The sequence below is a fragment of the Chrysochloris asiatica genome, unplaced genomic scaffold, assembly GCF_000296735.1.
Source record: "Chrysochloris asiatica unplaced genomic scaffold, ChrAsi1.0 scaffold00020, whole genome shotgun sequence".
NCBI classification, from domain to species: domain Eukaryota; kingdom Metazoa; phylum Chordata; class Mammalia; order Afrosoricida; family Chrysochloridae; genus Chrysochloris; species Chrysochloris asiatica.
The window spans coordinates 8,840,195-8,855,549 of record NW_006408538.1 but is presented as its reverse complement, the minus strand read 5'-3'; the positions used below and the strand labels follow the sequence as shown (position 1 = coordinate 8,855,549).

At 36.1% G+C, this 15,355-nt stretch overlaps 1 protein-coding gene across 1 annotated transcript in view; it reads left to right on the top strand.

The window, feature by feature from the left end:
* Positions 1–15,355, top strand: part of CTNNA3 (catenin (cadherin-associated protein), alpha 3) — a 2,468,838-nt gene that overhangs the window by 2,198,357 nt on the left and 255,126 nt on the right. The window contains exon 14 of the mRNA XM_006835815.1: positions 13,252–13,433. Coding sequence (XP_006835878.1) covers positions 13,252–13,433 — 182 coding nt within the window. The remainder of the gene's footprint in view (positions 1–13,251; positions 13,434–15,355) is intronic.

Below are 15,355 nucleotides of genomic sequence, written 5' to 3'. Positions count from 1 at the left end.
GAGAATTGACACATTTGAACTGGTGTTGATAAAGAATATCAGACAGAGAAAAACAATGAATGTATCTGTGTTAAAGAAGTATAGCCAGAAACTCCTTAGAACCAAGGATTGTGAGAGTTTGTCTTGCTTACTTTGGGCGCATTGTCAGAAGGGAGAAGGACATCATACTTGGTAAAGTAGAAGGTCATCAAAAGAAAAGAATTTCCTCAAGGAAACTGATTAACACATTGTCTGAATAAATGGACTCAAACTTTGTAAGCATTGTGAAGATTGTGCAGGACTGCATAATGATCTGTTTTGGTATACTTGAATTCCGTTCCCTCAGAGTTGGAAAGGACTCAACAACACCTAACAACAACAATAAACATATATGCACATTTCTCTACAGACAGATTCTTAACTCCTGAGAGCAGTATCTTGTCATATAATGTATCTAGTAGTAATGCAGACATGCAGTAAATGCTGAATGATGATGTTGCTGATGACTCATTGTCAGTATTATGACCATATGTTGCTGTACTATGCTGTAATGCCAAGATAGGATGGTGGTGTCCTGAAATAAGTAGGAAAACTTGTTCATAAACTGAAAGGCCCCAGCATCCGACTTCTCTATCTCCATTTTGATAGATTTTCCTTTTTCTTCCTTGTGGACATTAGTAGCAGACCTCTTATCTACTTCTGTGTGCTGGGGCATGGAATTCAGGTAACTAAACTTTAATTGTATTTAAAGCAAAAGTAAACAGTCTCTGAGTTGCATCAGACTTATGAATAAAATGAAAGAGCTCTTAGTGTTGTTTGAATTGCTTACACCCTTTATTATCTGTATTTGTTGGGGCTTTTTATTTGTTTTATATAGCCCAGCTTCAAAAACTGAGGGGTTTCTATGGTTCCAACCTTAAAAGATAAAGTATTTCACCACCCAGGCCACGTCCAATACAAATCTCATATACATGGTTATGAAATGTGGCTATTGATTTTATTTGCCTCATAATATTATTACTGAAACAATTATTTTTTAATTGTATAGCAAAGTGATTAACATGTGGGAAGCCTGAAAATATTTTACCATTATCCCTTTTGTTGTATGCCCTCTAGTTGGTTCGGACTCACAGCAACCCCATATAGAGTTTGTGAAATTTTGTTGTTGTTTTTGTTAAGTCCTATCAAGTCAATTTTAACTCATCGTGACCTCGTAGAGAGTTTCTAAGGAGTGGCTGATGTTTTTGAGCCCCAGACCTTTGAGTTAATAGTTCATTGCTTTACTGGAACAGAAAACCTCATCTTTGTCCTGTGGAGTGGCGGGTGGATTTGAACTTGTAGCCTTTCAGTTAACAGCACAATATGTAACCCACTATATCAGCAAGGAGTCCTGGTGTGGCGCCAGACTTCAAAGTCATTTGAACTGCAAGGTCAGAAGTTCAAGCTCATTAGCTGCTCCTCGGAAACCCTATAAAAGGTCACTCTGGGTAGGAACTGACTTGATGGCACTTAACAACAACAACAATACCAGCAAGGCTCCTCATTACTACATTCGTTGTTGCTGTTAGGTACCATTAGTGAGTGTAGAAGTCCTGATGTGGTGCTGTAGGATAAGCGCTGGGCTGCTAACTGCAAGGTCAGTAGTTCAAACCTACCACCAGATCCCTAGAAACCCTATGTAGGGCCACTATGAGTTGGAGTCGACTAGATGAATTTAACAATGAAAACAATACAGCACCCTGTACAGGGTCGCTATGGGTCGGAACCTACTCGACGGCACATAACAACAACAACAACATCCAAAACAGAACAAAACACTGCCTGGTCTTGTACCGTCATCACAAATTTTGTTATGTTTGAGCCCATTGCTGTTGCCACTGTGTCAATATATCTGGTTTTTTTGGGGGGTGGGTCTTTTTCACTGACCCTCCATTTTGTCATGCATGGTGTCCTTATCAAGGAACTGGTCCTTCCCAATAACATGTCAAAAGTACAAAAGATGAGTATGACCATCGTAACTTCTAAGGAACATTGTAACTCTGCATCCTCCAAGACAAACTGGTTTGTTTATCTGCTTGTTATTTATTGTTAAGTGCTGTCGAGTCAGTTCCAACTAATAGCAAAGCTTAGGGCTTCCAAGGAGTGACTAGCAAATTTGAACCACAAATCTTGTGGTTCAAACTGACCTTGAGTTTGAGTGCTTCTCCTATGGTGCCACACCAGGACTCCGATCTTCTGGTAGCACATGATATTTTGAATGTTCTTATCCAACATCATAACTCAAAAGCAATAATTCTTCTATGATCTTCCTTATGCATTGTCCAAATTTCATATGCATATGAAGTATTGAAAATGCCATAATTGAGTCAGGTGCACATTAGTCTTCAAACTGCTGTCTTTGCTGTTTAACACTTTACAGGGGTCTTTTGCAGCAGATTTGCCTAATCCAACACCTCATTTAATTTATTGATTGCTGCTTCCATGACTGTTGATAGTGGATCCAAGGAAAATGAAGTCTTTGACAACTTCAGTCTTTTTTCCATTTTCTCAGATTATTTGCTGAGCATACAGATTGACTAAAAATGGTGAAAGGGTGCAGTCCTGAACTCACAGGTTTCCTGATTTTTAACCATTCAGTATCCCCTTATTCTGTTCAAAAAATTACCTTTTTATTTATGTACAGGTTATTCATGAGCGTACTTAAGTATTCTGGAATACCTGCTCTTTGCAATGTTATTCATAATTTTTAATGATCCTCAGTCTTTGCATAGACAGTAAAGTAAACATATTTTGGATACTCTGCTTTACTCCAAGATCCATCAAATATCAGCAATGACACCCAACTTTCATGTAATCTTCGGACTCCGGATGGAATTTCAGGCAGTTTCCTCTCAATGTATAGTTGCAATTGTTTTTTAACTCTCTTTGGAATTTTACTTGCTTGTAATAATGATATTGTCTGATGATTTCAGTCAGGCCACTTCTCTTTGGAATTGGCATAAATATGGATCTCTTCCAATCACTTGGCCAGTTGCTGTTTTTCAAATTTCTTGGCATAATTGAATGCCTCCAGTGCTGCTTCAATTTGAGGAAAATTTTCAGTTTGTATTCTAACGATTCCTGGAACATTGTTCTTTGCCAGTGTCTTCAGTGCACCTTGAACTTCTTCCTTCAGTTACCAGAGGCTCTTACAGTGACCCTCTGTAGAGTTATCTGTAGCAATTCCATGAAGCAGCTGGTGGGTTGGAACCACCGACCTTGTAGTTAGCAGCCCAGTGCTGTGCCACACCAGGATACTCTGTGTCTCTCTGTCTTTCTCTATATATGTATGTATGTATATATGTATATATACATTATAGAAATCTCTTCTTAATGGATTCTCAAGCATATGTTAGAAATCATAATTTAATATTCTTGAAGTATCAGTACATAGAACTTTTTGAAGAATTTGTTATCCAAATTTTATTAAGGTTGAGTCTTTTTTTCAGCTGCCCTTCTGAATTTCTAAACTCAAAATGTTATTCTCTTTATAATTTTGAATATTATAACTATGTTTATTTCCAAATGCCTCTAGGCTTATCAGAACAAAGCAGAAGCAACACATGCATGCTGCTAGATCTTTAACTCTAGACGTAAGAACATGAGTTCTCATCTTATAACTATTTCTGGAATTGATGTCAATGCCATGCATATATGTTTTAAATGTACAAAACATTTGATTTGGATCACTGAGTTCTAGTTCCACACCCACTTGAGTGATATGAATAGATGAGGAATGTCCTAACATTTATAGACATCAAAAATAGTTAGATCTCACATTAATAGAATCCTTCATTATTTTATCTAGTGTTTTAGATAGAAGAAATTAACAGAGCTATAAGATTTATTTTAAAAATAAAGTTTCCATGAGAATAGTTAAAGAAAGCAAAATAATTACTAACTGAGATACATAAATTTAAGCCCCAAATCTACCTTAACCAATTGGATAATATTTTTTCAAGGCCCTTCTCTCCTCTGAAATTGCGTTTCCTTATCTGCTATGAGGAATAAACTGTAGGAACAGCCCTGGACTTTAAGGTCAGTTTGAACTGCAAGGTTGGCAGTTCAAACTCACTAGCCACTCTTTGAAAATCCTATACAGGGTGGTTGTGAGTTGGAACAGACTCCATAGCACTTGACAACAACAAAATCTGTAAAATAAGTGATTTTAATTATGCGGTTTCTGAGATAAGAACAGTTCAATGACCTATAATTCTATAGGATTTAAGGCTTATAGAATGCTTTTTCTCCTAATATTTTATTTGATTCCTGCCTCAACTATTTGAAGTAGTCTAAGTGAATATTTTTAACTATCCTCCACAGAAATATTAATAGGATTCTTGAGCACCATGCTAAAGCATTAATCATACTCACTATCCACTGCCATCAAGTCGATTCTGATTCCTAGTAACTCTGTAAGACAGAGTAGAACTCCTTAGAATTTCTGAGACTATAAAGAGTTACCAGGGCAGACGGCCTCATTTTTCTCCTGCCGAGCCATTGGTGGGTTCGAATGACCAACTTGGTAGTTAGCAGGCCCATGCTCACCCCCGGTACCAGCAGTTCTTCTTACATTACTTATAAACAACATATACAAAGTCAGATAGTCTAGGTGTTATTGCTTACATACATAATTGGAATTGTGGAAAAAAACCCCAAAAAACCCTATACAATTTATTGTCATTTTACAAATGATGAAATCAAGGTTTAAGATAGTTAAGTTACGTGTTTACACAACTGGTACTTGGCAAAGCTGATCATTGAACAGAGGCTCGTATAACAACAAATTCTGCATTTTTCCTTTCCTTTTTTTTCTCTTTTTAAAGGGTAATTGAAATCACTGACATTTTAAAAGTAAATAAGTAATGTAAGCATATCAATATTTAAGAATTTTAAGCAGCAGTAAGAAACATAATGAAAATTTAAAAGTATATAGAAAGGAGATAAAAACATAAGTCAGGCTATTAATGTTGTCTTGAAAGAATAATGAGGACCCAAATTTGAAAGTTGGTAAGGAAAATGTATAGGAGAAATAAGTTTGAGATCTTTATAAAGATAGAACCTTGATAATGGAGACTAGGAAGCTTTTTTTTTTTTTTTTTTGGAAACTACAAAATTGTCACTGAACACCTTATGTATGAATAGCAGTGGAACACTGATAGATAAAGTGTAGAAAGATAAGTCCCTCAGTTTGAAAGGTACTCAAAATAAGACTGGGGAAGAGGTGGCGCCTCAGAGTAGAGTTTACCTTAATGATGTGGATGGAATTAGGCATCTGGTTTCATCTACTAATATGTATGGCCTCATGTTGCTATTCTGAGCATTGTTGGGGGTGTTGTTAGGTACCATAGAGTTGGCACTGACTCATGGAATCCCTGTGCATAACAGAATTAAACACTGCGAGTCCAACACCAACCTCACAGTCCTTGATCTGTTTGAGCCTCTGGTAGCTGCCATTGTACCAATCCATCTCATTGGGGGTTTCCCTCTTTTTCTCTGACCATCCACTTTGCCAAATATGATATCCTTATCCAGGGACTGATCTCTACTGATAATATTCAGACGTATGAGAGATGAGATGAAGTGTGGCCATCCTGGCTTCCAAGGATCACTGTGGCTGTACTTCTTCCAACATAGATTGGTTTGTTCTTTTGATAGTCCATGGTACTTACACTATTCTCTAACACCGTAACTCAAATGCATCAGTTCTTGTACAGTCTTCCTTATTTCAGTAACCTCAGAGTTTCACATGCATATGAGGTTATGGAAAATACCATGGTTAGGGTCAGGTGCACTTCAGTCGTCAAACTGACAGCTTTGCTGTTGAACATTTTAAAGAGATCTTGTGCAACACATTTGCCTAATACAATGCGTCATTTGGTCTCTTGACTGTTGCTTCCATTAATATTGATGGTTGATCCAAACAAAATGAAGTCTTTGACAACTTCAATCTTTTCTCCTTTTATATGAATGTTGTTTATTGGTCCAGTAGTAAAGAATTTTGTCTTCTTTTCATTGAGGTGCAACCCATACCAAAGACTGTGGTCTTTAATCTTTAACACTAAGTATTTTAAGTCCTCTTCACTTTCAGAAACCAAGGATGAATATCTTGCTTCATCTGTATATTTCAGGTTGTTAATGATGCTTCCTTCAATCGTCATGCCACTTTCTTCATATAATCCAATTTCTCAGAGTAGTTTTTAAGCATACAGTTTGGCTATGGTGAATGAATCTAACACTGGCACACACCTTTCCTGATTTTAAATCATTTGGTGTGCCCTTGTTCTGTTCAAACAACTGACTTTTATTCAATGTACAGGTTCCTCATGAGCACAATAAAGTGCTTCAGAATATTTATTCTTCCCAGTATTGCTCATAACTTGTCATGATCCACACAATCAAAAGCATTTGCATAGTCAAGAATGCACAGATAATAAGCATGTTCCTGGTATTTTCTGCTTTCAGCCAAGATCCATGTGACATCAGCAATGATATCCCTTGTTCCACGTTCTCATCTGAATCTGGCTGGAACCTGTGGCGGTTCTCTGTCAGTGTATTGTTGCAGGCTTTTTAAAAAATGTATCTATAGAAAAATGTTACTTACATGCAGTATTAATAATATTGACCAATGATTTCTGCATTCCTTTGGGTCACCTCTCTTTGGATTGGGCAAATATATGGATCTCTTCCAATCAGTTGGCCATGTAGCATCTTTCAAATTTCTTTGCATATATTAGTGAGTGCCTCCAGTGCTGCATCAGTTTGTTGAATTATTTCAGTTTGTATTCCATCAATTCTAGGAGACTTGTTCTTTGTCAATGACTTCAGTGCACCTTGAACTTTGAACAGCTACCATTTGTTTTTGGTACAGTGACTCTGTGTACTCCTTCATTCTTCTTTTCATGCTTTCTGAATCATTCAATATGTTGCGCATAGTATCCTTCAGAATTGCAAGTCCAGGCTTAAATTTTTTCTTCAGTTCCCTCAGATGATCATAATCTTCCTATTTGACTTTCTAACCCCAGGTCTTTGGACATTTATTGTAATATTTGACTTTGTATTTTCAAGCTGACCTTTGATATTTTCTATTAACCTCTTTTATCTGCTTATTTCATCCATTTGCTTTAGCATCTCTACTCTGGAGACCAGGTTTCAGAATGTCTTCTGACATCCAGTTTGATATTTGTCTTCTTTCTTGTCTTCTTAATGACGTTTTGTTTTCTTTCTGTATGATGTTCTTGATCATCCTATAACTCTTCCAGTCTTTGATCTTTAGTGTCTAGTACATCAAATCTGTTCTGGAGATGATCTTTAAATTCATTTGGGATATGTTTAAAGTCATATTTTGGCTTCTGTAGGGTTTTTAAATTTTCTTCAGCTTCAGCCTGAACTTGAATATGAGCAATAGATGGTCTGTTCCACAGTCTACCTTTGGTTATGATTTTGCTGATAATATACAACTTTCCCGCCATCACTGGCCTTAGATTTAGTTGACTTGATTTCTGTTTATTCCACCTGATGAGATTCAGGTACATAGTCATTTTTTATGCTGCTTAAAAAAGGTATTTGCAATGAAGAAGTCAAAATTCTATCATACAATATGCAGTATAATTCCTATCAACAAGGACTTATGTTATAACTACTGGCCATTCTTTGTTTCCAACCTTTGCATTCCAATTGCCAGTAGTTATCAATACATCTTGATTGCATATTTCATCAATTTCAGACTGAAGAATTTGGTAGAATTCTTCAGTTTCATCATCTCTGGCTTTAGTAGTTGGTGCGTGAATTGGAATAATAGTGGTATTAACTAGTCTTCCTTGTTTTATTGTTGTTGTTAGGTGCCATTGAGTTGGTACTGACTCATAGAAACCTTATGCACAGCAGAACGAAACACTGCCCGATCCTGGGCCAAACTCACTATTGTTGTCACGCTTGAGTCCATCGATGCTGACACTTGGCCAGTCCATCTCATTGGAGGATCGTCCTCTTTTTCTCTGACCCTCCACCTTACCAAACATGATATCCTTCTCCAGCTACTGGTCCCTCATGACAATATGTCCTAAGTATGAGAGATGAAGTTTATTCCTTATTGTTATGTGCTGTGGAGTGGGTTCTGACTCATAGCGACCCTGAACAGGGTTTTCGAGGCTGTAAATATTTACAGGAGCAGAAAGTCTCATCTTTCTCCTGTGGAACAGCTGGTAGTTTCAAACTGCTGACCTTGTGGCTCGCAGCCCGATTTGTAACCACTATGGTACCAGAGCTCCTTTTCTTCCTTGTAGGTATATGGATATTATTCTATCATAGACAGCATTGTACTTCAAGATAGATCTTGATTTTTTTTTTTTTTTTTAATGAATGCGATGCCATTCTTCTTCAATTTGTCATTCCTGGCATAGAAAACCATGTGATTGATTATCAGATTCAAAATGGCCAATACCAATCCATTTCAACTCACTAGCCTAGGATGTCAATGTTTATGCATTCCATTCAGTTTGACAGTTTCCAATTTTCCTAGATTCATGCTTCAAAAATTCCATGTTTCAATTATTAATGGATGTTTACATCTTCATTTTGTGTTGTGCCCCATTACAAATGAAGGTCCTGAGGGCTTTACTCCATTCGCATCATCATGGTCAATTCTACTTTGAAGAGTTGTATTTTGAGTGTCTTCCTACCCGATGGGCTTATCTTCTGTCATTATATCAGGCAGTATCATGGTGCTCTTCAGCATGTTTCAGTATTCAGAATCTTGTGCTGACAATGTTCCACTATTTATAAGGTTTTCAATGCCTAAATATTCAGAAGTAATCCTTCTCTCCTTCCTACTCTGTCTTCATCTGCAAGCTTAACTGTAAGCTGTCCACCATGGGTGACCCTACTGATATTTAAAATACCTGTGGCATAGCTTCCAGAATCACAGCAACATGCAAGCACCCCAGTATAACACATTGAGAATCAAGTGATGGATACTAGACATTAGAGAACTGAAACACACTAGGATGAGTATTTTGAATCAGAGAATTATGTTTTACTGGTGAAAGTTATGAGAAGTTGGAGAGAAATGGTGATGCATCCATTGTCAAAAAGAACATTTTAAGCCCTATCTAGAAACATAATTCTGTGATAGGATAATATCCATAGGCTGACAGGGAAGACTACTACTCTTCACATTTATTTATCAACCACTAAAGTTAGTGATGATGAAATTGAAGGATTCTAACATCTTCAGTCTGAAACAGATCAATTATCCAATAAAGATGTACTGATAATTATCAAGGATTGGAATGTAGAAGTTAGAAACAAAAAGGAAGGATCACTAGTTGGAAAATATTGCCTTGGTGATAGAAATTATGCTAGAGATTCTATGATAGAATTTTGCCAGATCATTGACTTATGCATTGCAATACCATTTTTGAATGGCGTAAAATGGACCTCACCAGATGGAATACACAGGAATCAAACTATGTTTGCAGAAAGTGAAGCTGGAGAAATTCGATATCAGTCAAGAGAAGGCCAGGAGCGAACTGTGGAACAGTCCATCAAGTGATTATATGCAAGTTGAGGCTGATGGTGAAGAAAATTAAAACTAGTCCATGAGAACCAAAATAGCAACTTGAGTACATCTCAAATGAATTTAGACATCATTTCAAGAGCAGATTTGATCCATTAGACACTAATGACCAAAGACCAGAAGAATTGTGGAATAACATCAAGAATATCATACAAAAAAAGAGCCAAAGATTATTTAAAAGTCAGGGAAAAGAGAAACGGACAAAGTAGAAATCAAAAGAAACTGATACTTGCTTTTGAGCTTATAGAAGCTAAAATGAATGGAAGAATTGAAAAAGTCAAAGAGCTGCACAGAAAATGTCAAAGGCTAGCACAAGAGGGCTAAGTCAAATATTATAATGAAGTGTGCAAAGACCTGAAGTTAGAAAACCAAAAGGGAAAAACACGCTCCACATTTCTCAAACAAAGAAATGAAGAAAAAATTCAAGTCTTGTGTTGGAACATTGTAAGATTCTATGGGCTAAATATTGAATGCTCTGGAAACATCTAAAGATGATGGAAGGAATACACAGAGTCACTGTACCAAAAGGAATTAGTCAATATTCAGTCCTTTCAAGATGTTCCATCTCAAGATCTAATCATATTGAAGGAAGAAATTCAAGTAGACCTGAAGCACTGGTGAAACACAAAGCTCCAGGAATTGATGAAATACAGACTAGAATCTTTCAACAAATTGATGCAGTGCTGGATGCCCTCACTTGTCTGTGCCAATAAAATTTTAAAGACAGTTAACTGACAATGTGACTAAAAGAAATTCACGTTTCCCCATTCCAAACAAAAGTGACCCAATGGAATGTGGGAGTCATTGAATAATATCATTAATATCACATGCAAGTTATACTTATGAAGACAATTCAGAAACAGTTGCAACAGTACATTTACAGGTAGCTGTCAAAAATTTAAAGCGGTTTTAGAAGGGTTTTAGGAGGGGGATAACATTACTTAACTAAAATGGATCTTGGCTGAAAGCAAAGAATACCAGAAAGATGATTTGTTATTGTTGTTAAGTGCCATTGAATTGGTTCCAACTCATAGCAATCTTGTATAGAGTTTCCAGAGAGAAGCTGGTGGGTTTGAATTGCCTACCTGTGAATAGCAGTCTACCATGTAATCTACAGCACCATGTCAGGACTCCAGAAAGATTTGACCGTGTGGATCAAAAAAAACTATGGATAACATTGCAAAGAATGGGTACAACAAAACATTTAATTGTGCTCATTAGGAATCTGTACATAGACCAAGAGGCATTCATTAGAACACAACAAGTGGATGCTGAATGGTTTAAAATCAGGAAAGCTGTGTCAGGGCTGTATCCTTTCACCATATTTATTCAGTTTGTGTGCTGAGCAAATAATCCAAGAAGCTGATAATAAGAAGAATGTGGCAGTAGGATTGCAGGAAGAATCATTAACAACCTAAGATATACAGGTGGTACAACCTTGCTTATGAAAGCAAAGAGGACTTAAAATACTTATTGATGAAGTATGGATTGCACTTCAGGGTAAAGAAAACAAATATCCTACAACTAAACAAATAAATAATATCATGATAAAGGAAGAAATGATTTAAGTTTTCAAAGCGTTTGTGTGCATGCAAAATAAATACTCCTGGAAGTAGAAGCCAAGAAGTCAAGAAAACCAACCACATATTGCATTAGCCAAATTTTCTACAAAATACTAGAGTCCTGGTGTGGTGTTGTGGGTTAATACACTGGACTGCAAGGTTAGTTTGAACCATAAGGTCAGTGGTTCAAGCTCTCCAGCTGCTCCTCAGAAACCCTATACAGACTCAACTGCACTTTACAACAACCAAGTGTTTAAGACAAAGATTTCAGCTGAATTACTAAGATGTGCCTTTCCTGGTATTTTTTATCACTTTATAAGCATGTGAAAGTTGAACAATGAATAAAGAAGACCATAGAAGAATTAATGGATTTGAATTATGATGTTAGAAAAGAGTATCGAAAATACCATGAACTGCCAGAAAAACAAACAAATCTGTCTTGTAAGAAATAAAGTCAGAATATTCCTTAGAGGTAAGGATGGTGAAAATTCATCTCTCCTACTTTACAACATTGTCATCAGAAGCCATTCCTTCTCCAGGCACTGGTCCTTCCTGATAATAAATCAGTCAAAGAAAGGACAAATACCGTACAAGATCACTGTTATAAAAGGTCAAGGGAAGGTTGTCATACTTACAGAAACATTCTTTGATTGGTAACCAAGGTAAAAGGGATAGAGACAGTAAATCATTAATTAGAGGGCAGACATATATTCACTTGGGTGAAGGGGGAAAAATAATAAGAGATAGATAAATTGATACATAAATACATATCATGTCATGCTGATTCTGAGTAATTTATTATACGTGGGAAATTGTAGCACATCAAAACTCAGTATAATCATTAGGGAAGGTTTCTTTAAAAGTTTGCCATGGTATTTTTATTCTTCCTCAGCAACACATTGTTTTCACAAGCAGTCCTAAATGAGTTTATATGCACAAAATATACATACATATGTGTTGTTGAGTGTCATCGAGTCTGTTCCAACTCATAGAGATACTGTATAATGTTTCCAACATTGCAAATCTTTGCTGGATCAGAAAGCCTCATCTTTCTCCCATGAAGCAGCAGCTGGGCTCAAACTGCTGACTTTGTGGTTAGCAGTCCTGTGCATATTCTATGGACCTGCCACACTCCCACATCCATCCATCCATCCATACACTTTTATATACGCACTTCTCTATATACATATGGGTATTCTGGTATGGCGCTGTGGGTTAATTTACCAGACTGCAAAGCCATTTGAACTGCAAGGTCAGCAGTTCAAGCTCACCAGCTGCTCCTCAGAAACCCTATACAGGGTCACTATGGGTCAGCACCGACTCGATGGTATTTCACAACAACAACAATATATACATATAATTTATAAATACATATTACTACTATCTGTCAATATTCAGCATTTACATAAAGGTTTAGCAGACTGTGTGTCACTATATGTATCACACATACAGTTTCATTTCAAGATAAATTGTGTTATGCCTATACCTTTTGAAATGTATTACTTGTTCAAGTAAATAAATATGTTCTTTCCTAACATATGTAATTCATTACATTGTTGTTGTTAGGTGCTATTAAGTTGGTACTGAATTATAGTAATCTTATGCACAACAGAAAAACACACTGCCTAGTTCTGCACCATCCTTACAATTATTGTTAAGCTTGAGCCCGTTGCTAATGCCACTGTGCCAATTCATCTCGTTGGAGTCTTCCTCATTTTTACTGTAATGCAATGTAATGTAATGTAATATAATATAAAGTAATGTAATACATTACATTAAATTTAAATTAACTTAAAATTTTAATGGATTGGAAATTTGAGCACTTGTACTTTTATGAAAGGAGTAGATTTAAATATGCCACATATCAAATTCCAAGCTGCCATTCTGAAATGTAACATTGTAGGTCTGGAGCAAATAGCTTTAATTTAAAACTTTTCATAAGAACACTGGAAGGTTTTAGCTAAAAAAATTAAGCTATGAAGTATGTCTCAGATGAACAAGTTTTGTGAATATTTCATAATGACCACTTCTTCCTTCAGAAAATGGTTCTAGACATAATGGAATGATTACAACTTGAATTCTCTCATGTTTTAGGCTAAGATGAGTCAACTGCCTGAGGCGGAAAAGGAGAAGATTGCTGAGCAAGTTGCTGATTTCAGGAAAGTCAAGAGTAAACTGGATGCAGAGATTGAGATATGGGATGACACAAGCAATGATATCATTGTGTTGGCCAAGAAGATGTGCATGATCATGATGGAAATGACAGACTTCACAAGGTAATTAGTGGGAAAGATGTGTTTTAATATTTATAACGCATTGGGCACATGAGTAGAAGTTCACCTTTTTCTGAATAATAGGTGCCAAAAATCAAGTGGTTGGAAAATAATCTAAATTAAAATATAGAATTATAAAGAGGCAGGTGTGTAGTTCTAGATGTCTGGCTAAGTAAATATGGCGGAGTTCCTCAAAAACAAGGAAGGAAAGATTTTGGAATGTCAATATATATTGAAAACAGGTAAGGAAAGATTTCGGAATGTCAATATATATCCTTGCATCCTCAATTTCTCCAGGAATCAGCTCTGTTTATCTTATTTGCATATTGCTTTTACCAAGAAATCGGCAAATAAGTTATGATCTCTTTATTGTTGGTTTCTATAGTCTCATAAGGAGCTCTGGTAGTGTAGTGGTTACAAATCGGCCTGTAAACCTCAGGGACAGCAGTTCGAAACTACCAACTGTTCCGCAGGAGAAAGATGAGGCTTTCTGCTCCCGTAAAGATTTACAGCCTCAGAAATCTGGTACAGGGTCGCTATGAGTCGAAACCGACTCCACGGCACATAACAACAACATTGCCTCATAATTTTTGTTAGTGTAATTTGCGGTATTATCAGGGTTAGAGGCATCTTTTACTCCAAGATAGCAATCCGCTGTGTTTAAAATTATAATGATTTAGTGATATACATGAAGGATTCTTAAATTGTGTGACTATTTCACGTGTAATAACAATTTTGTTACAGATTTAAAATATTATTGTATAAACTGGCCTAATAGCAGTGAAATACATTGTGTTATACCTAATAGTTACTAAAATATACAAATAGCAATAATTTAAATAATTTGCTCTTGACATAGTTTAAAAAGCCACAGAAGAGAAAAATACTATTGAATCGAATCTAGTATATTTAGGAGACCATTCATTTAAATAACCATACATTAATCACAAATACAATTTTCAGACAGGGTAAAGGATTAACTGTAATATTTTAAAAACAGTATTTTATTGTGTTGCCTTTGTAAATTAACACAGCAAATTAGATTGCCATTATGATTTTTATATACAAACTATTCAGTGATTTGATCACAATGTGTCAACTTCTCATAATTTATATTCTTGTTCCATTTCCAGTAATCTAGTTTCCCTGCACCTCTTATATTCGCACCTTATTTAAGGTAATTGTTTGGTGTCATACAGATGATTTTTCTTTGGTGGGCAGTACTCATAGATGATAGTCATAATTTTATAAATCAGTCCATTATGTAGCTGAAAGATGGCGTCATGGTATCATCTTACATAAATTTTGTTTGTTCTTATAGTTCATGGTACTTTTAATGTTCTTCTTCAACAACATAATTCAAATGCATTGATTTTTCTGGTCTTTCTTATCCATTGTACAACTGTCACATACATCTGAGAAAATTCTATGATTTGGATTAGACATGACTTCTCAAAGTGATTGATATCTTTGCTTTTGAACACTTTAAAGAGGACTTCTGCAGAAGAGTTGCCAAATGCAATACTTCGTTTGTTTTCTTGACTGTTGTTTCCATGAGTGTTGACTGTGAATGCAAGCAAATGAAGCTTTGACAGCTTCTGTTTATCACGATGTTATTTATTGGTCCAGTTGTGATGATGTTTGTTTTCTTTACAATGAGATATGTACTCCCTACTGAAGGCTGTGCCCTTTGATCTTCATCAGTGAGTATTTTAGGTCCTGTTTGTTTCCAGTAAGCAAGGTTGTATCATCTGCCTATCACAGGTTGTTAATGACTCTTCTTCCAATCTTGATATCATGTTCTTCTTTATGGAATGTAGCTTCTTTGATTATTTGCTAAGTATGCAAAGCCGTTTGAACTGCAAGGTCAGTGGCTCAAGCTCATGAGCTGCTCCTTTGAAACCCTATACAGAGTTGCTTTGGGT